Genomic DNA, 27,948 nt, shown 5'->3' on the forward strand with positions numbered 1-27,948 from the left:
CGATAGCCCAGCCAGGCTGCAGGACGGCTCCAACAAAAGACCCCATGCCCCACTATTGCACACACACCAGCTCCCCTGTAGCCCTGGCCTGGAGTCCGTCATCCCTGAGTTCTAAAATCAGATGCTTCTACTTCCCCTGCCTCCCAGGGAGACCTCTCTGTGCAGGGCTAACCTCCTTATGTTGCTCATACCCAAGTCGAGGCCTCATGCAAGTTAGTCTGCTTGGCGGAATTCAGTTTACAGGATGCACCTGAGCCGAAAGGGGGGGCTGAAAAAGTAAGGTCTGGTCCCTTTGAGGAGATGAAACTCATAATGTGTAAATCCCAAAAAAGAAGCACAGGCAGCCAGAAGGCATGAAAAATGTCCCCAAAACACCCTTGATTACGTACAGACACAGAATCTCAAAAAGTCAAACCATTCTCAGCTCTCATTATCATGCGGAACTATGCTTCCGGTCCTTGAGTGCCCCAGAATTCTCTTTTTTCCCACTGAGATTATAGATCCTGTTCACTAGCTTAGAAACAGCCTCTTAAACATTCTAGTGCTCTCTCAAAACCTTGGAGATGTGCAAGTATTCAGGGCCTTCTAAAAGGGACGGGGTCAGGCAAGGGCAATGGCAAGTACGTGATCCAACTCAACTTTCTTGTCTCCCAAAGGCTTTGAATTCCTTTTTCTACATCACATCAAGGAATTTCTGGCCTCTCATTCTCTAATGTAAACCAGGTTGAATCTAGCTTTGCTTCAGCCAACACAGCAAACTAAGAAATATACAGCGCTGTGAGAAATAGCACAATTATGATGTAATCTCTGGTAAGAGCATCCATATCAGTAAAATCAGCCTTATCGAAAACTCTGCTCTCCCGCCTTGACGGAGTGCCTTAAAAGTTCTCCTGATCAGTATTCACACACTTGACTTCAATATGTTTTCCTGGGTAAATATTCTCTTCCCTTTGCTGATTCCCATACTTACTTACCTACCCACACCTGCTGGGGCATCATGGCATTGAATTCTGGTTGCTGGCGGAATACCATGGAGGGGATTGTTCAATACCCTCCTGTAAGGAGAGATGGACTTCCTCTCCCATGGGATGGGCAGCGGGGAGTGTTGAGAAAGACCTGAGGGTTTGGGTCATCCAGGTCTTCTCTGTTATCCCTGCTCCAGCTGATGGAATCTCGCTGTTACATTGTGCCTCTTTTACACAAGATACCAGATGGAAGCTGTGATCTTGACAGCCTTCATAATGCAACAACCGAGAGACCCAAATCTGTTTTAACTTTTGTTCTTTTTAAGTTATTCGGTGTCATTAGAAGCATCTATTGTACCCCAGTGTCCTGGAATTCTTCATACCCTTACTATGCTCCTAAGGCAGAAAGCACCTACTTGCAGCAGATACCTTCTGCCGTCAAGTGGCCCTAGCTATCAACAACCGGTCATTTAATGAGCTGGGGACCATTGACAGGTAAGTTCTCACCCCAGAATACTGTTGGAATCTTGCCACATTCTATGCTGTCTTGTTGGGCTACTAAACTCCCTGGGGACCTATGACCAGCAATCCACTCTCTAGTACTAATCTGTATATCAGAGTTCTTCAGGTGCAAGCAACAGGAGTGACTCTGAGGCAGAAAGAGCTTGGGTTTGGTGTCCTCCTGTCCATTTGAGAATGGCTCAGACAATCAAAGAGGCCATCGAAGAAACTGGAATGGCTGGAAGGGGCAGACCCAGGGCAGCACCCAGGACTTGGATTTAATCTATGCTCTGTTGGGACACTCGATGGCATGAATAAGTCGTGTTCTCTGTCCTTGTGTTTATTCATTTAACATTCAGTGTCCCAGGAATCCTAGCTTGGGCCTTGTGACTCCATGTGCCAGTTACTTCTCTCCTCCCTCCAAATCCACTCCTCCTTTCTCCCCCTTCTCCATTGGTTCCTGCCTCTTCTCCTTGCTGATCTGTATAGGCTACACTCAAGGGCCCTTTGCCTCTGGAGCCCAGGTGGGTTTGGCTAGTGGGAAGTCCAGGTAGGAGGTGAGAGGGAGGGAAGAGAATGAGATCGAGATAATTCCTCCCTCCCTTGTAGTCACATAAGGTGCGATGTAGGAAAGATGTTAGGGTTCAGAGCCAATGGCCCAGAAAGAATTCTTGAGATGTCTTTGGTGCAAAAAGGTGGTTTTATTAAAGTCCAGGGACAGGACCCTTGGGCAGACAGAGCTGCGCTTGGATCACGAGGAGTGGCCCATTATATATTTTCAAGTTGGGAGGGGGTTAGGGTTAGTGTGAGTCCCTGAGGAATTTTGGAAGCAAAGTTTCCAGGACTTGAGGGGACTAGTTATTGTTAGGAAAAGGTCATTTATTACTGTCTAATAAAACCTTAGTCATGAGACCCTTCAGGTGTATATTGATGGGTCATATGCTTGGGGAATGATTGTTAACATGTACCTTAGAGGGTAGAGATAAAGGAAGTATTCAAAGGAATTTTTATTTTTTTATTTTTTATTTTTTTAAATTTTTATTTATTTATGATAGTCACAGAGAGAGAGAGGCAGAGACACAGGCAGAGGGAAAAGCAGGCTCCATGCACCGGGAGCCTGACGTGGGATTCGATCCCGGGTCTCCAGGATCGCGCCCTGGGCCAAAGGCAGGCGCCAAACCGCTGCGCCACCCAGGGATCCCCAAAGGAATTTTTATATGTTAAAGTAGACATACAGGATGCTGGCGGTTGGACTAAGATTGCCTTTTGCCCTTAACAAAGCATTAACATCGAGGCAGGTGAATCCCTAGAGGAATGTCACTCTGCCTGTCTCAAGGACTTGTCAGTGGGCTATAGGTAGTAAGGAAATGTCATTTTTCTTTTGCCTTTGTTTTGCACATCAAGATGGGCTGTGTTCCTGAACAGAAAGAGACTGCTCATTTCATGGTGGCCTCTTCTTCTCAACACTTTCCTAGTGATGGATAGCTGGAAGGCAGGCAGGCTGGGACAAACGACCCCCACCCTAAAAAAGAAACCACCCTTAAAAGGATTTTATGCCACTCTGGAAGGAGCCCTCCACCCTTTCCCACCTGATAGATAGATGACAAAACCCTGATTGGATCACAGGCTCAGGGAGGGGTCATCAGATTAAAATGGCCCACTAGCAAGCCCATTAAAACCCCTAGATTTAGAACTCCAGCGCAACCGTCTCAGGTCCCCTCCTTCCTCCGGAGCTTCGTATTATCACTTTGCTACTGCTCAACAAACTTGGCTTTGCCACCTACCACTCTATCTGGTCTACCTCTTCCTTCTTCAAAGCAGTGTGACCAAGATCCACAGGTACCAATGGAGAAAAAAAATCCTGTAACACTAGTTCCAAGAGTCACTCACCCTGCTAGCTCTTCAGGTCCATTGTAAAGACTTAAGCTGAATTTTCTATACTGAGCAGGAATGTCATCCCCTTCCTCCTGAAGTTTCCTCTTGGTAAGCTTCCCTCCACCGACCTCACCCTGTTCCAGAACTATGACCAAGCGGCCCTGGCTACACGACAATTGCTGGGCTGGTCTATTGCTTCTCTTCTGGTTCCCTCCTATCCCCCAAACCTGGTTCCCTTAACTTTCATTTGTGGTAAAGACCTGCCATTAGTTTTCCAATGAATTCCCTTTGGCTTGGGTTGACCTGTCAATTTTCTGCTTACAGCCCTGAAGTGTAACTGTGACACTGTTCCCAGAAAAATGGATGCTGTGTAGGCAAATATGTCAACCATTGGTATCTTACTCGTTTGTGTATCCTCCAATAACTGGTTCCTGCTAGACACCCAAGTAAAGCTTGTTAAATAAACCTGTTTCTGCCATAGTCAGCCCTGGTGCCCCACATCGTTCTTCCCAACCCCAACACCCCCCAACAAGGGAAGAAACTATGGCCTTTGCTGAATGGACTTCATCATTAAAATGATTCCTCAAACTATTTCTTAGATGAAAATAACACCAGGGGGGGAACCCTGGGTGGCGCAGCGGTTTAGCGCCTGCCTTTGGCCCAGGGCGAGATTCTGGAGACCCGGGATCGAGTCCCACGTCGGGCTCCCGGTGCATGGAGCCTGCTTCTCCCTCTGCCTATGTCTCTGCCTCTCTCTCTCTCTGTGACTATCATAAAGAATTAATTAATTAATTAATTAATTAAAAAAAGAACTCCTGACCTATGGGGTAAAAAAAGAAAGAAAGATGGGATCCCTGGGTGGCCCAGCGGTTTGGCGCCTGCCTTTGGCCCAGGGCGCGATCCTGGAGACCTGGGATCAAATCCCACGTCGGGCTCCCGGTGCATGGAGCCTGCTTCTCCCTCTGCCTGTGTCTCTGCCTCTCTCTCTCTCTCTCTCTCTCTCTCTCTGTGACTATCATAAATAAATAAAAATAAATAAAAATAAATAAAAAAAAAAGAAAGAAAGAAAATAACACCAGGGGATCCCTGGATGGCTCAGCGGTTTGGTACCTGCCTTCTGCCCAGGGTGTGATCCTGGAGTCTTAGGATCAAGTCCCACGTGGGGCTCCTTGCATGGAGCCTGCTTCTCCCTCTGCCTATGTCTCTGCCTCTCTCTCTCTCTCTCTGTGTGTCTCTCATGAATAAATAAATAAAATCTTTAAAAAAAAAAGAAAATATCACCACATGAGGGATTAGTAAAGCTTTTAATAGCCAATAAACACATAATTTAAAGGAGAAAAGAAACAAAACATTGTGATCCAGTGTCAATTAGAGCCCACCAGGATATGACATTTGCAAAAACAATTGTCAAAACAATGCAAGAATGCATCTTAAAGTTTCTGAAGTGGAATTCAGAGACATGTCCTCAAGGAATAATATCAAGACAGACTCACTTGAAATGTGCGATGGAATGAGATTAAAGCCTCACAAATGGCATCTTACAAAAAATAACAGCTGGTCAATTAAGAGTCTAGTGTTATTGATGAGACAGCAGGTAGAGGAAGCAGAGATCCCGGGGACACCAAAAGTGTAGAAATGAGTGGTCTCGAAGTGCATCCTGAGGATACTAAGGAATTCACTAAGCTCTCAGAATCAAGGGCCTTTGATTTAGAAAACAAAACACAGAGGTCTTATTTTCATCAAGAATCCCATTAAGTCAAATTCACCAGAATCTCCCTTACTCCTCAGTATTTTCCATCTACCAACTCCCACCTGCCCCTTAGCTATACATCCCCACTTGCCCAGGTACATTGGGAGTTGAGCCCAATGCCTGTCCCCTCACTGCAAAATTCCATCATAATGGTCCCTATACCAATTGTGATAGCCTCCCCCTGCCCTGCCCCCACCATAAAGTCCTGCTTAAAAACCAAACAAAAACAAAAAAGAGAGCAAAAAAACCATAAAGCCCACAAGGGTTCAATGAAATCCAAGTTCTGTGGTTTCAATACTGGGAAACAACTGAGAGTGGTAAAGCTTCATAAAACAGGCATTTACGAATGAACATTTAGAATTATTAAAACTAAGGCCACTTACAGAAGCTATAACTTGAATGGAAACAACCAGAAATACAGCAATCTAGAGACATTTTGAGAAGGGGTTGTTGTGGCTTTTGCTCTGTCTCTGACTCCTGCCTGATTTAGGGTAAATGAATTTCCCCACTGGGGATGTGGATAATATTTTTTAAAATTAAAATATCACTAAAAATTCTAATTATGCCCAAACAAAACACTGATTTTGAATGTTAATAGTTGCAATAAGAAACATACCATGTGCCCATGCGTACAAAGAAATAGTCACAGATGGTTTATTCTAAAATGGTTTTACAGCCTCCTAAAGTCACCAGTTAAGCACTTTGCCTTGCACAAAGAAGGAAAGGAATTTCTGTCACAACCATTCCCTCCCTTCACCGCCATGCAAGGGACATATCTAGACGCAAGAAGAATGTGACAACTAGTGGTATGAGATTGTCACCCACGCGCACTCAGGACGTTCCACTTGTAAACACTTTGCATTTTTGAAAGTGTCGCCACATCAACAATCTAATGTGATTCTCATAATTGTATGAGATAGCTGTTTTTATAAACTATATACTTCACAGATGGGAAAAGTAAAACCCAGAACAGCTTGGCACGCGCTTCAGGCAGCTCATGAGTCTCAAAGTCCAGAGGGCAGAAGGACAGTGGCCTTTGGGCCTCTTCTCGCAGGCGTCAGTCCCCATCGTGCCCATTGCCGTCAGGGTTATCAGGGACCTTTGGTTGCAGGCTCAGCCCAGCCTGGCTGCTAAACCCAGACGCCCAGGCAGCCCGAGAACGCGCATTCCTTCACAGGACTATGGACGCTGAGCGGATGACTGCCACCAGGTGGCGCGCCACGGCCGCTGGGACGCCGCGGGTTGGCTCAGGAGGCTGAGCAGGCCGGCCTCACGGGAACATCCTGCCATCCGCATTGACTGCTTGGGACCCCACTTGTCAATTTATAGTGTAGTTTTATTGAGTAGCCGATTCAATATACCTCTACCGGTCGGTGTTGTGGTTTGTTTTTGTTTTTTGTGGGGTTTGTGTGTGTGTGTGTGTGTGTGTGTGTGTGTGTGACTACTGCGTTCTGGGTACAATTTAATTTTTTTTTAATATTTTATTTATTTATGATAGACATAGAGAGAGAGAGAGAGGCAGAGACACAGGCAGAGGGAGAAGCAGGCTCCATGCAGGAAGCCCGACGCGGACTCGATCCCGGGTCTCCAGGATCCCGCCCTGAGCCAAAGACAGGCACCAAACCCCTGGGCCACCCAGGGATCCATTGGGTACAAGTTTCTGATCATATTTCATTTCCACCTCGAATAGAGTCCTGCACCAGCATTTACATATTGGAACATATATGATTTTATCATAGCTTTTTTTCTTTTATATTACAGGTAGGCTAGCATATTGACTTTTAAAAATAATATATATAGGTAGGTTATAATCACTGAACTTTATTTCAGAATGGTAAAGGGGGTGTTAGAGTTTGTCATGGAAAAGGCACTTGGGTCTGACAAGGCTGAGAAGCACTATATTGGAGCGCTGACCTTGTCGTCTACATTGCCCTCTTGACTTTGATGATAGTTTAACAGCAACATTTAGCCTACTTCGCTCTCTCCACTTTTTTCCCCCCACCTCACACTGTGGCTGCTCCTCGAAGCTGCTTTGCGCTGCTGGTTCCACTTCTTAGCTCTCAGGGAAGCAAGCTCCCGACAGCATCACTTGGGCGCCAGGACCGTCCCAGCCATGCGTCACCCTCTCCTCAGGCTCTCTCCTGGCCCTGCTCCAGGCCCACAGCAACATCCTGCCTAGTCGATCTTCACCCCAACTCACTTCTCATCTCCAACCTCCTCCAGAAGATCTGTCCAATGAGAAGGACCTGGCTATGCTCTCTCCCCGCGGTGTTTAAAACATCCTCTTCTCTAAGTGGGGGTATACCCTGTTCTCATGGGGTGATCTGCGCCGATTCAGCCAGAAGATCTGAAAAACAGAGGGCAGAGCTGAGCTTTTCTGCTTCTGCTGAGACAGTGCTGTGATCAACAGGGCCTCCTCCTCTTGAATATTTGTCTCTTGTTTTCCCTGAGCTGATTACTCACTCCCTCAGACTGCCTCTCGCCAATTTAGGGGGGTAGGAGTGGATGTGGGTGATTTGTGAGAACACACACCACAATTATATTAACTAGCTTTCTTGCTCTGTTATCAGGCCATACCCAGATTTTCTGTTCTATTCTTTGGCCACCACTTAACCTCTTGTTAGGTTGCCACAAGTTAAACTTTTGCCATTTAAAAAATTATTGTGTATTTACTATGGATGTCAGAGGAAATAATTCTGTATGGCTTCTTTGCAGAGGCTGCTGATTATACACTGATATCCTTCACCCTTAAATAATAACACCCCAATTCTAGGTGGGCTCATGGGCATCCAGCTAAAAGCTACACTTTCCAGCTTCCCTTGTGCCTGGGTGTGGCCGTATGACTGAATTCCGACCAATGAGATGTGAGCAAAAGTGATTATGCCATTTCTAGGTCATGCTCTTAAAAGGAATGAGTGTGCCCTCCCCTTCCCCCTTCCCCTTCTCTCTGGCCAGTATGCAAATATGATGGCAGGAGCTGAAGCAGCCACTTTGAAACACAGAGACAGATAGTGACATATTGACAATGGCAGAGGTACTCCACCAGCTCAGGACAGCCTATCTTTGGACTACTGTGTAAGAGAGAACCAACATTCTATTTTAAGTCACTATATTTTGAAGTCTTTTGAACATACCTAGACTAAAGTATATTGTAGGTTGCACATCTCCTTTATCCAGGAACCTGTAGTTATTTGTACTTATTTGTGATTTCTTATTTCAAATTGTATATTCTGTGTCTTCCTTTTATAAAAAATTAAACTGTTAGCCAGTGGTCTAATTTTTTTTTTTCAAAGAACCAGCCTATAAATTTATTTATTCCAGCATGCTTAGTATTTGAAGATTATTTTTGCTTCCTTTACAGTTGAATGAATGTCATTCGATGTAAATCCCATCTATGGAATTATAGGTCACATCCTTTTTCTCCAACATTCTTTTACATTGTTCCATTGTCTCATAGCATCTAAAGTTGCTGAAGTCTGAAACTAGTCTCATTTTATTCCCCTTGGCAGATTCTCTGCTTCTTCTATCCAGACATTTGTAGTAGGATGCTTTTGTTAGGCCTAAGATTAAGGAACTTGACAAGAGCTATTCTTGTCTCAATGGTTTCTTTACTTAGTTTACCTGGAATAAAGTAAATCCCATTGTTTGCCAAATTGGGTCTTTTGTTTCAGAAATGGCTTTTTCTTTCATGTGTTTGATGACTTTTTCGATTCCATTTGTTCCCTCTTGATTAGGGACTCTAGCTGTATGTTGGGTCAATATAAATGTCTCCCATGTCATTTTCTTTCTAGTCTCCTCATCTCTTGCTCTTCTTTATCATGTTCCATGTGATAGTCTCTGACCTGCTAACCATGTCATTGACTCCATTTGCTACCATGTTACCTCCATTCCTTGTGGTTTCTAATGTGACTGTCAGATACTGAGTGGGTTTTTCTTCTTCCCCCCTCCCCTTACGTCATCAGGTCTCCTTTTCATTTTATTTTGGTGTCTGATTATGTTTGTTTGCTTGCTTGTTTCATGGGAACTCGAAGGTCCCTTGAGTGCAGAGAAGATTCTTGTCAAGGACTTTATTCTATTTCCTGGAATCATTTTTTTCTCCTGATACATATATATTCTTTCAACATATCTTCCTATGGACATTCTTTGGGAGAGAAGAGTAATATCTTACATAGATCCCATAGTAGCTCTTCACTAAGAAATAGTGACTATTTTAATAAAAAAAATTACCTGAAACCATCAGCCCTTTAGATATAAATTCTATTTCAAAAGAAAAATAATAGCTAAGCAAGTGAACTAAATAACACAAGGAAGTAACCAGACAAATCCAGAAGGTGAGATATTCTGTAGGACAACTACTTCAATTGTTCCACTAGTAAGTGTCCTAAAAACGGGACTGTATTAGATTAAAATAAACTTAAGGGGAATGTGAAGTCCTAGATTGAATACTGATTTGGATAAATCAGTTTTAAGAATAATTGGAGTTAATTTAAGAAATGTTTATATGCCTCAGAAATTAGATGAGATGAGATAAAAGTATACCAAAGTACAAAGGTAGAAAGTGTTGACTAAATCATTTATGTTATAAAAAAGTTATAAACAATTTTTAGAGTAGTATCTCTCGCTCTTTCTCTCTCTCACAAACACACACACACACACACACACCCATACCCATGGTTGTTGCAGTGATGTTGGAGGTAAGAATATGCTGCTTGTTTTTTAAACTTGTCTCTATTTTCTGATGTTCTACAAGCACATGTACTGCTTAGTTAATAGTTTTTTTTTTTTTTAAATAGTGACACAGATTTAAATGGGACAGATTTACCATGAAGATAATAAAGCTTATACTTTAGGGCCCTTTGTTCACATGGAAACTTCCAAGCCCCGATGAGGACTTCCAACAATTTTGTATCATACTTTTGTGGGGATTTTTTATTTTATTTTTTATGTTTTAGAAATCTTTTACTGTAGTAAAATATACATAAAATTTACCATTTTAAGTGTACAGTTTAGTAGAATAATGTACACTCACATTGCTGTGCAACCATCACCAACATCCATCTTCAGAACTTTGTCATCTTCCCGAACTAAAACTGTACCCATCAAATAATAACTTCCTATTGCCCCATCCCTCCAGTATTTTTAAGTATCTCCAAAGTTGTATAAACTTTAAGCTCCACAGAACCCAGGTCCAGCCCCAACTGACAATCATATACTTGGTCATTCCTGAGCAAGCTTTGAAATGATATTTTACACTATACTGAGTGATTTTAGCCTCAAACCACAGACCGTCACCAGAGTGATCGCCAAATGTGCCCAAGCAATAATTGTGGCAGCATCAACATCTCTGCATGCACAGAATGATAAAAGTTGCAACGAGTTTCTCATATTATGGGGACATATATTTACACAACTTTCCTCCCCAGAAGTCACAAGTTTGTCAGTCTTAAGGTCCCAACTACCTATAAATTAACCTTATTTTCTTCATTGCGTAGAATTATTGGTAAATAGCCTCATTATATTCTGTAAAATCAGTCTGGAAGAATAGACAGGAGTTTTATATAGTTGTATCAGCAAGTTTTAAGTCTGACTTAGTATAACAGAAAACTCAAATTTATTTCTTTCATACATAGAGGAAGTCTGGATGTACACAGTCCAGGTAGGACTAGTATGACAGTTTTATGATCATCAAGGAGCTGGAGCCCTTTTATCTTGCTATGCTACCACCCGTAGAATGCCACTTCATGGCCCAGTGGGACTGCTCAGGCTCCAACTGTCAAGTCTCTATTCCAGTCAGAAGGAAAAAAATAAGGGGTGAAAAAAGTATGCCCCTTCCCACAATGTTTCCTCAGCACTTTTCACGTTGGGCTTACATCTCTGTCACATGGCCTTATCTAGCTGTAAGGGAGGCCAGGAAATGTAATTTTGATTCCAGAAACTTGTGCCCAACTAAAAATCAGGCATTCCATTAATAAAGAAATGGAGAGAATAGATATTGAGAAAGGCAAGCATCCATCAAGTGGTTTTAAAAAACATTAAGTGTGCTAGTTTTTGAGGTTTGATTGGGGGCAAGTAGGAAGGGTAGACATCTTGAAGACATTTGATTATTGCTTGGCATTTTGTTTAGAGCTGAAAGCTCACTTCTTCACAATTAGTTTCTAGACCAGGCACTAAAGCCTCTTTCACATACCACACAATTGGGCTGAACAGGAGAGTACAAAAAACAGAAAAAGGCATCTTCCCCACTAAAGGGGACCTTTGGATGTCTCAGTGGCCAAATACATCCAAACCATATTCCCAGACCAATAAGTTTGACTGTGGTAGACAAGCTTAACTTATACCAGCGTGTTAACTGCCATCTTGTTTGTACTGTGTGTTGTTTCTAGAGAAATGTAAATCTCAGAATGTGGTCTCTTGACCCTATCCTTAGAGAGTATTCCATGGAAGACATTTGTCCCACATGATAAACAGAAAAAAATGAGGAACAGGAATGCAGAAGTTGCTTTGCCAACCAGGAAGCAGTTTCAGGTACTTGACCAGGGGCAAACTAGAAGTGACCAGGTGAGGGACAGATGGAATCGGATCAGGAGAATCTTGTGACCTTTTAGCTGCCTCTCTGACTTGATAATGAAATACGAAAATATATCTTCATGCTTCTACGTTGCATATATGAGTTGTCAACTCACTTTTCCAAAGAGATCACATTTGATTTTGATTTACATCATTTGGTAAATTCCAGAATTTTGTTCAAATTAGAATACAATTTCCCCCCAAAGGGGACTTGAGCGGTGGTCAGCCTGCTTTGTTCTTTGCCCCTGACCTAGCCACAGCAGGATTTGGGCTCTTGCTTCTTCTGACTCCAGAATGAGGAATGCTGTCACTCTCTGAGAGGGGGAATATCTTGTTGATGTAGCAGAACTGCCCATCCCAGTTCTATTCCTCTCAGCTGGCACCCTCAAAAGCCAGCCTCTGGGTAAGAAACTAATTACTTGTACTCCTCCTTCAGTTTGACCTGCTAAGGGAAATAGGCCTGCAGGAGTAACCACCCAGGCGTAGCAGAGCACAGAGCAGAGCACGGAGCAGGGCCCAGCAATTCCTTCCAAAACAGAAAAGTGTCCTGCAGATAAACCAGGTCACGCGTGTTCCCATATCATGCAAGGCTCAGTAGGGCTGGGTTTTAAATAGAGAACAGCCCTTCAAACTGTTTGAGGTAGGTTGCACTAAAAGTAAGGGAAGGTTGAAAGGCAGGGAGGAAGATCGCCTCCCAGAAACCTTCCTTCCTTGTTTTCTGCCTGGCTCACCACTTTCTCAGCAAGCTCTGGGGGCACCGTGTCCCGGCGTTCTGACAGGGGCTGGGGACCATCAGGGCATAAACAAGCCCTAAAAGCACTCTGGAGGAAAAGGGAGGCTCCTCTGCATTTCCCTTTCCTGCAGGCCTGCCCTGGTTTTTTCATGATGTCATCCATTCATCATTGTGAGCTGATTGGCGGTCCCAGGCCTTGGCCAGCTGCCCAAGGTCACAAGGGAAGAGAGAGATACCAGGACAAACTTGCAGCAGGCCCCTGAGCATGTGCAGAAATGTTGTCATCGGTTCCACAGAGAAAGACTAGGTGGAAATCAAAGAAGACAGTAAAAGTCACAAGATCTTTTCCAACCTTCCCTCCCCTAAATGCCTGGGAAGAAGTCAGGGGCCTCTTGCCTGTGGATGGGGAGCCAAACCCTGGAGTGGGCCTGGGTGTAGAGGAGGGACTGCTCTGCCAGATGCTTCATTCTCCAGAATTCAACCTATTTCCTGACTCAGTGGTATTTGAAAGCAACTTTGTCCAGGTACACTTGGGTGGCTCAGAATGGCATTCCTTGATTCTCCTAACCCTGTTCCCAAGATGTGACTGGGAGCATCTGCCCCTGGGACTGGAGTGGAGTGAGAACTGAGGCAAGGAAGAGTCAGTGGGCCTGAAATGCATCTGACCCTGACTTTGCAGAGCCTCAGACAGGGCTTCTTCTGCAGGCATTTGTCATCGTGGGGACAGAGGTCAGGGGTTTTCTGCTCTCAGTAGATTTGGTCTCTGAATCCCTCAATTTGTTTCCTCCTCCAGGCTGTCAGCCCAAAGAGATGAACAAAGAGGCAGTGAAATGGGTTGCCCTTTGAGGGCTTGTAACAGAAATGCTGATTGGTAAAAGAGGAGCTGGGTACCAAAAGGGCCCCAGGCTCAGAGTCTCTGCTTTCTTATCAGGAGGTGTCATTGTGCAAGTGACCTGAGTGCCCCAAATCCCAGTTTCTTCTATTATAAAAGGAGTTGGGCCTGGTTGTTACAGGCAAACATGGGAAGCAAAGGCCTAAGTACAATGGGCACTTCTTGCATTTTTTAATGATGCAATAAAAAAAGTTTTTTTAATAAAAAATATTTATTTATTTATTAGAGAGAGAGAGAGCATGCTTGCACACAGGGGCAGCACAGAGGGAGGGGCAGAGAGAGAGACAGAGACAGAATGTCAAGCAGACTCCCTGCTGAGCATGAGCCCATCCCCATCCCCGTGCTCAATTCTAGGACCCTGAGATCACGACCTGAGCCGACATATCAAGAGTCAGCCACTTAACCACCTGTGCCACCCTGGGCCCCTTAGCGTATCTTTGTTTCCTTGCCTGCACTTCCTTTCCTGGGGCTGGGGTGGGGGGGAACCCCAAATAAACAGACCTTGGGAGTTGCAAGGGATCTTACAGTGCAGCGAAAGTGCAGGAGATAATTGGGCCCCTCAAAGAATGACCTTAGGACAAGTTTTTCAAAGAAAAGCCAGGAAACAGTGTGAGGAGGAGCCACAGGAATGTGACACAGGTCAGGGAACTCCTGGGTTATGGTTCCTGAGAGCAGTTGTTAAGAGGAGGTAGTATAAATACTTTACAGGTATTTAACCAATACAGGTTTCAACAGTGCTTCTCAACAAGCGTTGATTTTGCCCACCGCCGCCAGGGGTCATTTGGCAATCCCAAATGGAGATTATATATATTTACTTATTTTCAAATGGAGATATTTTTGATGGTCACAACTCCGCGGGGGAAGGGATTGCTACTAGTGTCTTGTGGGTAGAGACCGAGGCTGCTGCTAACAATCGGGCAATGCATGCGAGAGCTCCCTCCCCCAAACAAAGAATTACCCAGCCCCAAAGGTGAATAGGCCTGAGGTTGAGAAACCCTCTGCTAGAATACACTGCTGCTTCTGCCAAATGCTCAGGCTGTGTCCGTGGGGCTGCTTTGCAGGTCAGAAAGGGCAGGAGCTGGATAGACATCTACAAAGCCTCCAACACCATGGCCCTTGGGGTAACCTCCTCTGTGCCCTGCCTGCCCCTTCCCAATATCCTCCTCATGGCTAGTGTCAAATGGCACCAGGGACAGAGCCAGACATGGAACAGACCATCTACAGCCCCAAACATCAAGCTGAAGAGGTAAGTATTGCAGATGGGAACAGAGGACGAGTAGCATGAAGGGTGGACCCAAAGCAGAGGCTGCTTTGTGACTAAACTCCAAGTAGTAAGAAGCAGAGAAGTCACTGGCAGTGACATTATTTTTTTAGACAACAGTAGCCCAAGACAAGGTGCACCAGAAGCATCAAGGCCAGGGTGGGGAAGGGCCAAGGGAAGAGTTATGGTCCACAGTGAGAAGCTAGTCAACATGCCCCTTCTTGCTGCACTCACCCCATTGAACATAGAACATCTCTCCGACTTGGGCTGAGGGGCAAGGAAGCAATGAGGTCTGGCAAATGGAGCACTGGTGGGAGACATAGGTTCTAGTCTCTGGTATCCCAATGACTCCAAAAAGTTTTTAGTCTCAAGTTATTTGCCTCATCTCAGTTTTCCTACTGGTAGAATGAGTGGAACTGCATCTCAGAACTGTGACATACAATGACATCAGACCTCTCTGGGATGAAACAGTTCTTTTGGATATTTGAGCTTCTCCAAGTAATCTGTAGGATATCTCAAGAATCTCTAGAGAGTCCCAGAAATACAGGGAAACCCTTCATTTCTCCATGTTGGCTGGGTGATAAACCTTGCCTTTATGTTCTGGGTGTTCCTATAGGAAGTACAGCTCAAATCCTTGAACTTTAGACTCTTTTCGAAGAGTAGTTAAAGCATTAGGGTCAACAAATGGACAGGCTGGACAATGCCACTCTGTGGCTGGGAAGGGCAGTTCCCTTTATGCTATCAAGAAGAAAACTGACCCCAGGCACCTTACTCCAGGGCTACCTCTCTCAAACAGGATCCCAGGGAGCACCAACATGAGAATCATGGCAGATGTCAGGGCAAGCCCCCAGACCTACTGAATCTGAGTTGTAGGGGATACCTTCAGGTGTCTGCACTTTATTTATGTATTTATTTTAATAGGGTTTTTAAAAAGGTTTTTATTTATTTAATATAGAGTGAGAGAGAGAGAGCAGGGAGTAGAGGGAGAGGGAGAAGCAGACTCCCCACTGAGAAGGGAGGCCAATGTTGGGCTCGAGCCCAGGACCCTGAGATGATGACCTGAGCTGAAGGCAGATGCTTAACTGACTGACCCACCCAGGTGCCCCCAGGTGAATCTGGTCTCCCCAAAGTTTGAGTATCACTGTGCTAAGCATTCTCTCTCCTACTCCAAAAGCCTCAGCCCTGTGGAAGACCTTTCTCATTTTAACAAAGACAGGGTTAAATCAGAAGCGATAGGGTTGCCACCTTGTGTCCTCCCTTGTGGCTCCAGGATTCTCCCATTGAAGTTTGTGGAGCTCCAGGTCTACGACCAGCTTCAGCGCATCCTGCGGTTGAGGACAGTCACTGAGAAGATCTACTATCTCAGGCTCCACCCTGACCATCCTGAGACTGTCTTCCACTTCTGGATCCGACTGGTTCAAATTCTGCATAAGGGCCTGTCTATCACCACCAAAGACCCTAGGATTCTTGTCACTCACTGTCTGGTACCCAAGAACAGCTGCAGCCCCTCGGGAGACTCTAACGTAAGTGGGCACCATTGCCACCTCCAGCAAAGTCCAGAGCTGAACTATGGAGTTCAGGTGATCTGGTATGCGAGCAACCTGGGAAGGTGATCCCTGCCGTAGGCCTTTGCTAATCAGCTTTATTGAGGTATAATTTACAACCATAAAACCCAACCCTTTGAAGAGCACAGTTCAACTTTTTCAGTAACCACGGAGAATTGTGCAACCATCACCACAAACCAGTTTTAGAACACTTCCGTCACCCTACAAATTCCCCTGTGCCCATTTGCAGTCATTCAATTGTTCCTATTTCTCTGCCCTAGGCAGCCATTGATATATGTTCAGTCTCTATAAATTCATATTTCTTAGACATTTCATATAAATTAAATCCTACAATATATAGCCTTCTGTGCCTGGCTTCTTTCAGTTAGCATAATGTTTTTCAGGCTCACCCATATTGTAGCATGAGGTCAACTCCGTGGCAGAATCACAAACTCTCCATATTGCTGAGTGGCAGGGGTGCCTGGGTGGCTCAGTGGTTGAGCATCTGCCTTTGGCTCAGGGCATGAGCCCGGCGTCCTGGGATCGAGTCTCATACCAGGCTGCCTGCAGGGAGCCTGCTTCTCTCTCTGCCTCTCTCTCTTGCTGTGTCTCTCATGAATAAATAAATAAAATCTTTTTTGAAAATTACTGAATAGCATTCCATTGTATAGATATACCACATTTTGTTTGTCCATTGGTGAACATTTGGATGGTTTCCAGTTTTTGACTATTATGAATAATGCTGGTATGAACATTTGTGTACAAGTTTTTGTGCAGACATATGTTTCATTTGTCTTGGGTAGACTCCAAGGAATGCAATAGCTGGGTCATAGAGTAAGTTTAGATTTAACTTTTAAAGATTTTATTTATTTTGAGAGAGGGAGAGGGAGAAAGGGAGCATGGGCAGGGGGGAAGAGCAGAGAGAGAGAGGGAGAAGCAGACTCCCTGCTTAGCAGGGAGCCTGACACGGGACTCAATCCCAAGACTCTGGGATCATGACCTGAGCTGAAGGCAGGTGCTTCACCGTGAGCCACCCAGGCACTCCTAGATTTAACTTTTAAAGAAACTGACAAAGCATTTTCCAAAGTGGCTACACCATTTTACATTCCTATCAGCAGTACATGAGGGTTTCACTTTCTCCATATCCTTACCAACACTGGTATTATTTATGGTTTTTAGTAAAGCCATTCTAATGGATGCATAGTGGATTTAATTTGGGTTTCCTGAATATCTAATGATGTTGAGAAAGTTTTCATGGGCTTACTAGTCACTTATATATCTTCTTTGGTGAAATATCTATTCAACTCTTTTGCCTACTTTTAAATTGAGTTTCAAAAAAAAAATAAATTGAGTTTTATCTTTTTATTGAATTGTGAAAGTTCTTTGTATATTCTAGATACACATCCTTTATCAGATATATGTTTTGCAAATATTTTCTACCAGTCTGTAAGTTTCCTTTTCGTTTTCTTAATGGTGTTTTTGGGTAGCAAGTTTTTAAGTTTGATGAAGTTCACTTTATCGATTCTTTTCTTTTCTTTTTTGGATCAGGCTTTTGGGGTTGTAGCTAAGACTTTTGTTCAACTGGAAGTCACAAAGATTTTATCCTATGTTTTCTTATAGAAGTTTTATAGATTTAGCTCTTACATTTAGGTCTATAATCTATTTTGAGTTACTACTTGTATATGATGGGAAGTAAGAGTTTAAGTACTTTTTTTTTTTAACATGTGGATATACAATTGTCCTATATATAATAAATGATTTTCCATTTGTTGAAAAGACTATTCTTTCTCCAATGAATTGTCCTGGCATCTTTGTCAAAAATAAATTGACCATAAATTAAGGATTTATCTCTGGATTCTCAATCGAGAGTTCCATTGATCTGTTGCTTATTCTTGTGCCAATATCACATTGTCTTGATTAGTATAGTCTTATACTATGTTTTGAAATTGGGTGATGTGCATTTTCCAGTTTGATCCTTTTTCAAATTATTTTGACTATTCTAGATCCTTTGCATTTCCATACCAATTTCAGAATTAGCTTGTCAATTTCTACAAAATAGCCTGCTGGAATTTTGACAAGAATATGTTGAATTCACACATTAATTTGGAGAGAATTGCCATCCTAACAGTATTGAGTCTTCCAGTACATGAAAATGAGATTATCTTTCCATCTATTTTGATCTTTCATTTCTCTTAATAATATTTTTGTACATTTCAGTAAACATGTTCTGAATTTCTTTTATTAAGCTTGTTCCTAAGTATTTTATTATTGTCGATACTATTGTGAACTGAATTATGTTTTCTTAACTTGTTTGCATCACTCATTGATGGTATATAGATACACAATTGATTTTTGTATATTAACCCTGTTCATTAGATACAGTAGTTCTTGCAAATTCCTTGGGATTTTATACATACATACGTATGTAAATATCATCTGCAAATAAAGACAATTTTACTTCATTTCCAGTCAGGATCTCTTTGTTTGTTTATTGTCTATTGCCTTAACCAGAACCTTTAGCACCATACAATATTTATTAGAAGTGGCAAAAGCAGATATCCTTACCTTGTTTCCAATCTTAGGAAAAATACATTCAGTCTTTCATTAAATATGATGTAACCGGGATCCCTGGGTGGCGCAGCGGTTTAGCGCCTGCCTTTGGCCCAGGGCGCGATCCTGGAGATCCGGAATCGAATCCCACATTGGGCTCCCGATGCATGGAGCCTGCTTCTCCCTCTGCCTGTGTCTCTGCCTCTCTCTCTCTCTGTATGACTATCATAAATTAAAAAATATATATATGATGCAACCAAGAGATTTTTGTAGATGTCCTTTATCAGGTTGAGGACGTTGCCTTCTATTCTTTTTTTATTCAGAGTTTTTATCATGACTGGGTATTGGATTATGTCAAATATTTTTTCTGCACCTATTTAGATGATCATGTGGTTTGTCCTTTATTAATATAGTGTCTTGCATTAATTGAGTTTTAGATGTTAAAACAACCTTGTGTTTCTGCAGTAAAAATTCCACCTGGTCATGGTATATATAATTCTTTCTATATGTTGCTGGATTCAGTGTGTTAGCATTTTGTTAAGGATTTTTTGCTTCTATGTTCATCAGTGATATTACTCTGTAGTTTTCCTGAGAAATCTTTGTGATACCCTTGCTTTGGTCTCGGAGTAGTATTAGCCTCATTGACTGATTTGGGAAGTGTTCTCTCCTCTGTTTTCTGAATTTTTGAAGAATTGGTATTACCATTTCTTTAAATATTTGGTAGAATTTACCAATATTTAAATATTACCAATACCAACCACCTGGGCACTTTTGCCCCAAGCCCTAAGACCAATTTGAGCTGCAATGTAAACTCCATAAAGGCAGTGGGTTTTCCCTGTCTTCTTAGCTGCTACATCCCTAGTGCCTGGCACATAGTTGACATTCAATAAATATTGAATGAATGATCAAATGAATGAATTAGCAGCTGGAGTACCTATGGTGGTATCACAGGCAACAGGAAAGAAAACAATTTTACCCAGGTGTAAAAAGCAGCTCAATGTAGGATTTTTCTTAGAGAAATTGATTTTTTAAGCATCCATTAAGTTCCTACAATAGATATTTGATCCCCTTACATTTAAATATAAAACCAAGTAGCAAAAACCTTATTAAAGTTTTATGAATAGACTACTCAGGAAAGTATGAAGGTATGTTAATAAGAATAGATTATCTACTAAATTATGTCTAAAGTTTTCAATGACACCTTGAGGCACCAAAAGATATTTTTAACAATACAGAAGATATAAACAAAATGAAATGGCCCCAGAATGGCCTCTCTGAGCAGCTGACATGGCAGCCCAGAGGAATAGTTCAAGTTCCAGCACTTTCAGGTCGGGACCATGATTAGGAAAATGCAGAGACCCTCAGTCCTTAACCACCTGGCTTTGCTTTTTCTCTCCATCTAGTTAGTACAGAAGAAACCCCAAGCCTCCCAGCCCAGTGAGAGCCTCATGCAGCTGATGGCCAAGGGGGAGAGTGAGGCACTCTCTCAGATTTTTGCCGACTTGCACCAGCACGATGAGTTCAGGTATATACATGTCTTAAATCAGGCCAGCCTGCCATCCCTTCTGCAGCCCAGATGGTCTGGGCCATACAATCCAGAAACCTAGTCACTTGGAAAAGGAGCAGAGGGAGGAGCATGAAATGCTGACACTCAGTGTCCAGGTTTTTTTTCTTTGATTCAGAGTAACCTTTTCCCTCATTCTCTTTGCCTTATTCTCCTCCACACAGCAAGCATGTAGGCTTGACTCCAGAGGAGGAATGTAATAAAAAATAAAAAGTAACTCTTCAATAATAAGAATAAATTAGTAGCACAGGTGGGAAAGTAAAACCTAATTTCTAGTCCAGTTCCTAGTCCTTACAGAGAAACAACTAAAATATTGTCTACTGATTGAGTTCATTTACCTACTCGCCTGGCCTCTGCTTGGACTTTACGGAGCTTCTGTGGTTGCTTTCTAAATGTATAACCTGTTCTGGAAAGCTCCATTGTACAGTCCCATTTTCTCCATGCCTGAGGAAATGTCCCTAGATGTGTAGGTGACTTAGGGTTGAGTCTTAAGTCAGACAGTATGAGACAGGCATTGAGAACACAACAGGGACCAGAAACGCAAAGACAAAACAAGAAAGAAAGAAAGAAAGAAAAAGAAAGAAAGAAAGAAAGAAAGAAAGAAAGAAAGAAAGAAAGAAAGAAAAGAAAGAAAGAAGAAAGAGAGAAAGAAAGGAAAGACAAAAAGTAGAGTTGGAGGGGGTCGTCTCTTAGAGTGGTTAAGAGCTCACACAGTCCTGTTCACTGCTGTATGAGCCCTCAGGCACATTGCTTCACTTTTCTAGTCCTACATTTTCAGATGGGCAAAATGGAAATTATGGTAATGCCAACCTACCCAGATATTGTAAGAGTAAATGAACTCATACATATCACTACTTGGCATGCTTCTCAGCAGATTTAGAGGCAGACATAAGGAAAGCCTCAATAAGTATTAACTTGTCTTATTAACTCAAACGTGGGCTGGAAGTAGAAAAGTATTAACACAAGAAAAACTCAGTTGCCCACTGCCTGAGAATTTATACTGGAGATTGTCACTCTGTATATCAGAACCTTACCTACAGAGATCTGTAGTTAAGAAATTTCTAGGTAAGATGTCACATTGCGGAGCTGGAGACCCCTGGACTCTAATAGAGCAAGATATAGTGAAGCAACTTCTTGACTGTCTCAAATGTTAAATCATGGATTTTTTAAAAAATTATTATTACTGTTTGAAGGATAACTTCTGTTTATATTAATGGCCAAAATTCAGTCACATGGCCACACCCAGCTACAAGGGAGGTGGGAAATACACTCATCATTGTGCATAGCCATGGGCCCAACACAAAATTAGACCTCTGTTCCCAAGGAAAGAGGGAAGAAGGGATGCTGGGGACCCATTGGCAATATCTGGCACAGACAGTTTATAATATTTCTGGAAGGTCAGAGGAGGCTAAGACCAGAAGGGAAAATAGCCACTAAATAGATGAAGGGTAGAGAAGGCTGTACAGGTTGAGGGACCAGATGAGACCTCATCCTGAGGAAGAGATTTGGTGACTTTAGAAAGAGGGAGGGAAGGCCAATGGGGAAGTGATGGTGATGGACAAATGGACGGAAGTTGAAGTGGGCAGTGGCGGAGGGCTGTGCCAGGGTCCAGGGAGCCATGGGAATGAATTCAGACTTTAGTGTCGCAGGAGCCTTAGCCTCATTTAAAACTGAGAAGTGACACGATCCAATCTACTTTTTGGAAAGGTCCCGTGCCACCCCCCACGCCCCTCCCACCCCACCTCACCCCGCCCCCTCTGTTGCAGTGACAGTTGATTTGAAGAGAAAGGGAGTATAGGCATGGAGAATGGAGAGACCAGCCAGCAATCTAGGGCCACTGAGTCTGGGCTGTCATGTCCCAAATGGATCAGAGGGCTGTGAGAAATCGGGGGAAGTGAATTTCTGCTTCACTGTTATCTCAGTAATTGCTTTGTATGGACTTTGGTTTCTTCTCTTTAATTTCCCAGAACGAAGCCCTGAGTGATGGTTTTTCTCTTCATTCAGGCAGGTTCTAGTCTGGTTCTGGTTGCAATTATATCCATTTTTTTTGCTCATTAGCAACAACAAGCAACTTACAGCAAATAAAATAAAAGGCTGAGACAAAGGACCAAACAGATGGAGTCACACCCACTCCTCCTCACCAAAAACAGCAGCATAGGCTCTGCTCTCCCCACCCCCCTTCCCCCTTCCCTATTTTTTTCTTCTGGTACTTTAATATGTGTCACACCCACCCAGTATAGCAACAGCTGGCCTTTTTCATATTTTTTTTTAAAGTTTTTTTTTTTATTTATTTATGATAGTCACAGAGAGAGAGAGAGAGGCAGAGACATAGGCAGAGGGAGAAGCAGGCTCCATGCACCGGGAGCCTGATGTGGGATTCGATCTTGGGTCTCCAGGATCACGCCCTGAGCCAAAGGCAGGCGCCAAACCGCTGCGCCACCCAGGGATCCCCCTTTTTCGTATTTATATCTGCCTCTAAAGTGTTTGCATTGAGAAAAATATAACTAGAAACAAGACTTGAAATGAGAGTTTCATGCTCTGTTCTTTTCCTTTCGACCTTCGTTTCCTTGATCCTGAAATGGCTGGAGCTCCAGGAGCAGCAAAAAGACACAGACCAAATGGGACAGCTCAGGTAACAGAGGGCACAGGGCACCCATTTCTCGGAGAACTTTCTGCACCACAGGTGTAGGAATATGTCCCCCTCCAGCTCCCCAGCCCAGCTTTCCTGGATCTCTGTTGTCTTTCCAGGCCTTGGTTTGAGTTCCTCTAGGCTCTTTGGCCACCGTAGTCAATTTGGCAGTGAATATCTTACCAATTTCTTTCTTTGAAATATTTTTTATATTTTTCCTCAGTTCTACTCCCGCAGATTCTACCCTAGTCCACCTTACTGCCGCATGCCCGGCCTGCTCCAATAATCTTCCACTAGTTCATTCTTCATTTACTCATTCAAAAACATGCAGTGAGCCCTTGGTAAGTGTCCAACACGGTTGAAGGCTTTGGAGTCACAATGAAAGAAAGACATTGTATTAAACCCTTTGAAAGAGTTTATAATTTGGTGGAGTCAGATGGGTAGATCCTAAAATCACAAAACCTCTCTTTCTAGGCAACATTCAAAACTCGTGCCTGGGATACCTCAGGAGCACAAAGACAGAGGCCCATCCCCACTCCCAGGAGGCTGTTGGGGAAGGCCGGGCATCTGAGTCAAGTCATAGAGAGGGAGCACAGCAAGGCTGGCCGAAACACAGGAGGCAGAGGGGATCTGTGTGAGGGAGCATGACATATTCTGGACACAGCAGCCAGTTCCCCATTTATTGACAGGTTCTAGTTTACCCCAAATCTACTCATTTCGGCAAGCATGACCCTCTTACCATCTCACCCTCAAGCAGAAGCCCTGTGCCTCCTCTTCTGCAGGCCTAAACTGCTCTGGTCAACCTTAGCTCTTCTTCCCCATGCCTTATTCATCCCATCTGCTCCCTTCCCCTGATGCTCCACCCTAAATCCTACCCATCCTTCCAGATGAATCTTTCCTTGGTCATAACTTCTTTTAAATTATTCCCTAATTGTTTCATGGGCTTAAGTCTTATGTCTTCAACCAATATTCATTCTTTTCATGCTTCTGAATTATCTGCAGTGGCAAACACAGGGCTAGGAGCACAATGGGAATTCAATAAAATCCGTGCATCACACTACTGATAAATTATTGGTTCAGAAGGCAATGAGAATATCATGTTATATTTAGGAATTTAGGGGAATGTGTAGATCCTGGAGAAGCTCTGCCAACTTTCATCCAAACCACGGATTACAACTCAAACATCCGCAAGTGGTATAAACAGGTAGAGAGCCTAGACATCATATAAGAAAGGTTGACCTTTCTTTCATCTCCATTGTAAGTTAAATAATAGCTGGGCTGACACTTGGTTGCAGCACTGAAGAGGCAGTAGGAAGTGGTGGGGACGGTCACAACAAGAAAATGGAAGTTTCCATGAAGACTTCAATTGTCACCATGCTGGAACACAGGCCTGATGCTGCCAGATATTCTGATTTTTCAACAAAGGCAAAAATCTGGATTTTTATGTGACATACCCCCCTGCCCCATAAAAACTAAAACACAGTCTAGGCTGACACTTAGTGGGCAAACAAAACGTATCTGCAGGCCAAATTCAGCCTGGAGGCTGCCAGTTCATTTAGCCCCTGTTCTAAATGGTAAGTAGAGCTGGCCCACATTTTTCCAAACCTAGGAGTGCTTTCTCATGTCATGTGACCACTAAATACAATGATGATTCATTAATGTTTTCACACATACATTCAATCACACACATACTCAAAACATATCCCATGAAATTATGGCTGAAGAAGACAGAGAGAATATGTCAAGCTTATTTCTAGGACTTGGGAGAACAGCTTGATTTTCAGAGTCACAAGACATGTGGTGTCATGGAAACTACCACCAGTCCCAAACTGTCCTGAGGCTGATTGAACGAATTATCCCAGTATGTCCTCAGAACCCTTCACTTTCCTTGGAACCGAAAGAACTCCCTTTTCTTTCCTTTTTTTTTTTTTTTTTTTTAAGATTTTATTTATTTATTCATGAGAGACGAACATAAAGAGGCAGAGGCAGAGGGAGAAGCAGGCCCCCTGCAGGGAGCCCACTGCAGGACTCCATCCCAGGACCCCGGGATCACGCCCTGAGCCAAAGGCAGACAGACGCTCAACCACTGAGCCACCCAGGCATCCCAGAACACCCTTTTCTTCTTTGACTTTGGAAGGACAGCTGTACCCCAGCCTCTGGGAACTTCTGGATGAAAAGTAAGAGAGAGCTATATTTGGAAAAGATTCAGGGGAATCTGAACCATTCAACTTCCCCATTCAGGGGAAGCTGAACCATTCAACTCCCCCATTCAGGGGAAGCTGAACCATTCAACTCCCCCATCAGTGGGGGATGCACATTCGGAGTCAGTAGTTCTGGATGGATCCAAGACTGTGCATTTCTAATGTGTTCCCAGGTGATGCCAAAGCTGTTGGGCTGCAAGCCACCCTCTGAGTAGCTGAAGCCAACTGGACCAAGAATGGGCTCTGGCTTAAGGCCATCCGGGTTCAAGGCCATTGCCAGTTCGGCTAGCTGAATCTCAGGAAATTCACTCAGTGATCCTCTCCAAGCCATGTTGTTTCTCTCCTTTTACTGGCACTGCCTTGTTCAAATGATATAATAGTTAAAACATGGGCTCTATTGCCTAGCTGCCTGGCTTTGAATTCTGGCTCTGACTCCTCATTATGTGACCATGGGTAAGTGACTTAACCTCCCTGTGTCTCAGAATACTAGTAAAACGGCTGACCTCTCGGGCTCATTGTGAGGATTAAAAGAGTATTCATGCATGTGATTGTTTGGAATGGTGCCTGGCTCATAATAAGCACCCCATAAGTGTTGGCTATGACCTGTGAGACTGCCCTGTGAATTAAAGTTACAAACAAATGCATTCCCTTTTTGACCTAGAGAAAGACACTCCCAGCGAAGACAGCATCCCTTGCACGCGTGACCTCAGTTGGAGAGATTCATTCACTTATGGAGAGTGGGAAAGAGAGAACCCCTCTGGGCCCCAGCCCCTTTCACTCCTCAGCACCCTGGCAGCCTCCACCAGGCCACAGCTGACCTCACACATAGGTACCGTGATGGGAATAATCTGATTGCCTTCCTGGGACAGCCCTGGAGTCCCATCTCAGGCCTGGGTTCAGGTCCTAGTCCTGCGGGTGATTCCAGGAGGCTGTGGGTGGGAGTGAAGGGGTGCCTACCAAAGCCACCTCAATCCTCTTTGCTCCTGCTCTGTTCTTCTCTACCTCCAGCTGAGTTGAGTGAAATCCTAAATGTGGCAGCTCCCTAGAGGCCCCTGGGAGTTCTTGCAAGTGGCCCTGAAGCCATAGAGACCTGGACAACACTGTTGTGGCTAGACCTGCTTTCTCCCTGGTGGGGGGATGGGGAGCGCTGACTCCACAGAGTGCCTCTGGGCTCTTCCTTTGAGGGAGTGGGATGCTGGTTCTCCCTTTTCCTTTCCAGAGCTCTTGGGGGAGCCCCAATCTTCTATTGCAGAGAGTGAGAAGGAACTAGGCCAGAAAGAGTTGGGTGGAAGTGATACTTCTCTGGAGCCCAGCCCTTATCTTTGCATGTTCCAAAGGTTCATCCATCCATCCATGTATTCATTTGGCAACCATTCATTAGTGCCAATATGTGCCTCTGTTTGACCAGAGATAGATCCCTAAATAAAGTAGGAGTGGTTTGTGTTTTCTCAAGTTAAATAATAATAATAAATTACCAACTCTTACAGAATACCTGTTATTAATAGTAGACAATAAAAAAAATTACCTTAAGTGTCTATGTGTCCAGAGCTTTTGAGGCAAGCTATATCTCATGGGACACCTTTCTCTCCTACACTAACAGGAAATTCTATTTGAGCCACCCTTTTGCACTGGGGAGAATCTATGCAGCCCTCACCAATACCACTCTGCAGCATTCAGCTTTCTGAGGGACTCTGGATGTGGGGGAGGAGAAAGCTACAACTAAGGAAAAACCAGAATCATCTCACGCTGACAGCATAGTCTTTCCTTGGAAAACCATTTGGGAGCATGGCTCCGGGTAAGAAGCATTATTCCAGCATGTAACTCCAGGTCCACGCCACCACCCATCACACCTCGCCTCCGTTACCACCGCAGGGTGAGCATGAGAAGATGTGCTCTCAGAAGGGCTATGGCCGGGATCCCTGGGTGGCGCAGCGGTTTGGCGCCTGCCTTTGGCCTAGGGCGTGATCCTGGAGGCCCGGGATCAAATCCCACGTCGGGCTCCTGGTGCATGGAGCCTGCTTCTCCCTCTGCCTGTGTCTCCGCCTCTCTCTCTCTCTCTCTCTCTCTGTGTGTGACTATCATAAATAAATAAAAATTTAAAAAAAAAAAAAAAAAAAAAAAAAAGAAGGGCTATGGCCAAGAGATGGAGAGAAGGAAGGAAATGAACGTAGGACCGAAGGACAGGTGGGAGAGAACAAAGCGGAATGAAGAGGAGGTAGAGGGAGGAAGTAAGACAAGAGGGGAGATCTCACGGAGAGGTGGTGACAGAAGAAAACAGAACAGCCCTGAAGGAGAAGCTGAGGAGGACAAGAGAAGAAATAGACCATTGACAGATGCCTCCCTAAGCTTCTATTTATCTAATTTAAAACTTGAAAGTAAGGCCATATATCAAAACAGATGTGTTTTCTTCTCTGTGCCAAGTACTCTGGATAACTATGAGAAGGCTAAAAACCAATTCCACCCCACGGCCTCTCCTGAAGCTTCCTTTTTTTTTTTTTTTTTTTTTTTTGCCAGTTTTGTAGTTATTAGTCCCTTATTTTATTTTATTTTTTAAGATTTTATTTATTTGACAGAGAAAGAGCATGAGCACAAGCAGGGGGAGGAACAGAGGGAGAGGAAGCCCGATGTGGGGCTCCATCCCAGGACCCTGATATGATCCTAGGACCCTGAGATCATGACCCGAGGTGAAGGCAATGTCCAACTGACTGAGCCATCTAGGTTCCCCCCTCTTCTGCTTCAAGTTTTGCACCCTCTTCCTTAGCACATTCCCTAACTTGGACTTGCTAGCCTGACCCTGGTGTGTCGAATGAAGGATTGGGTTTGAGGCAGCAGAAAGGTTCCTGCAAGAGGCAGTGTAAGACAAGGCGGGTGAGGTAGGGGGACTTTTATGGTCAAACTTTCTCTTTTGTCTCAGTT

The 27,948-nt window shown here is 43.8% G+C and overlaps 1 protein-coding gene and 1 long non-coding RNA gene across 22 annotated transcripts; one reads left to right on the forward strand and one right to left on the reverse strand.

The window, feature by feature from the left end:
* Positions 1-6,892: 6,892 nt before the first annotated feature.
* On the reverse strand, positions 6,893-8,006 carry LOC144289047 (uncharacterized). Its single transcript, XR_013357116.1, has 2 exons — positions 7,765-8,006; positions 6,893-7,438 (listed from the first exon to the last, which is right to left on the reverse strand). It is a non-coding gene; the product is annotated as an uncharacterized LOC144289047 (long non-coding RNA).
* Positions 7,987-27,407, forward strand: GARIN1B (golgi associated RAB2 interactor 1B). Of its 21 annotated transcripts, none has more exons than XM_077857252.1 (9): positions 7,996-8,166; positions 12,523-12,915; positions 14,345-14,529; positions 15,815-16,067; positions 20,042-20,163; positions 22,791-22,834; positions 25,694-25,861; positions 26,633-26,955; positions 27,182-27,407. In XM_077857252.1, the coding sequence occupies exons 2-8, from the start codon at positions 12,667-12,669 to the stop codon at positions 26,644-26,646; spliced, it is 1,035 nt and encodes a 344-aa protein (XP_077713378.1). In that variant the 5' UTR covers positions 7,996-8,166; positions 12,523-12,666; the 3' UTR covers positions 26,647-26,955; positions 27,182-27,407. The 21 variants fall into 21 exon arrangements, with proteins under 21 accessions (XP_077713383.1, XP_077713384.1, XP_077713394.1 ...); XM_077857250.1 differs by having other exon boundaries at positions 20,042-20,162; positions 22,778-22,834; XM_077857251.1 differs by having other exon boundaries at positions 20,042-20,162; positions 22,784-22,834.
* The last annotated feature ends 541 nt before the right edge of the window (positions 27,408-27,948 follow it).

The sequence above is a fragment of the Canis aureus genome, chromosome 18 (genome assembly GCF_053574225.1).
Source record: "Canis aureus isolate CA01 chromosome 18, VMU_Caureus_v.1.0, whole genome shotgun sequence".
In the NCBI taxonomy this organism is placed as follows: domain Eukaryota; kingdom Metazoa; phylum Chordata; class Mammalia; order Carnivora; family Canidae; genus Canis; species Canis aureus.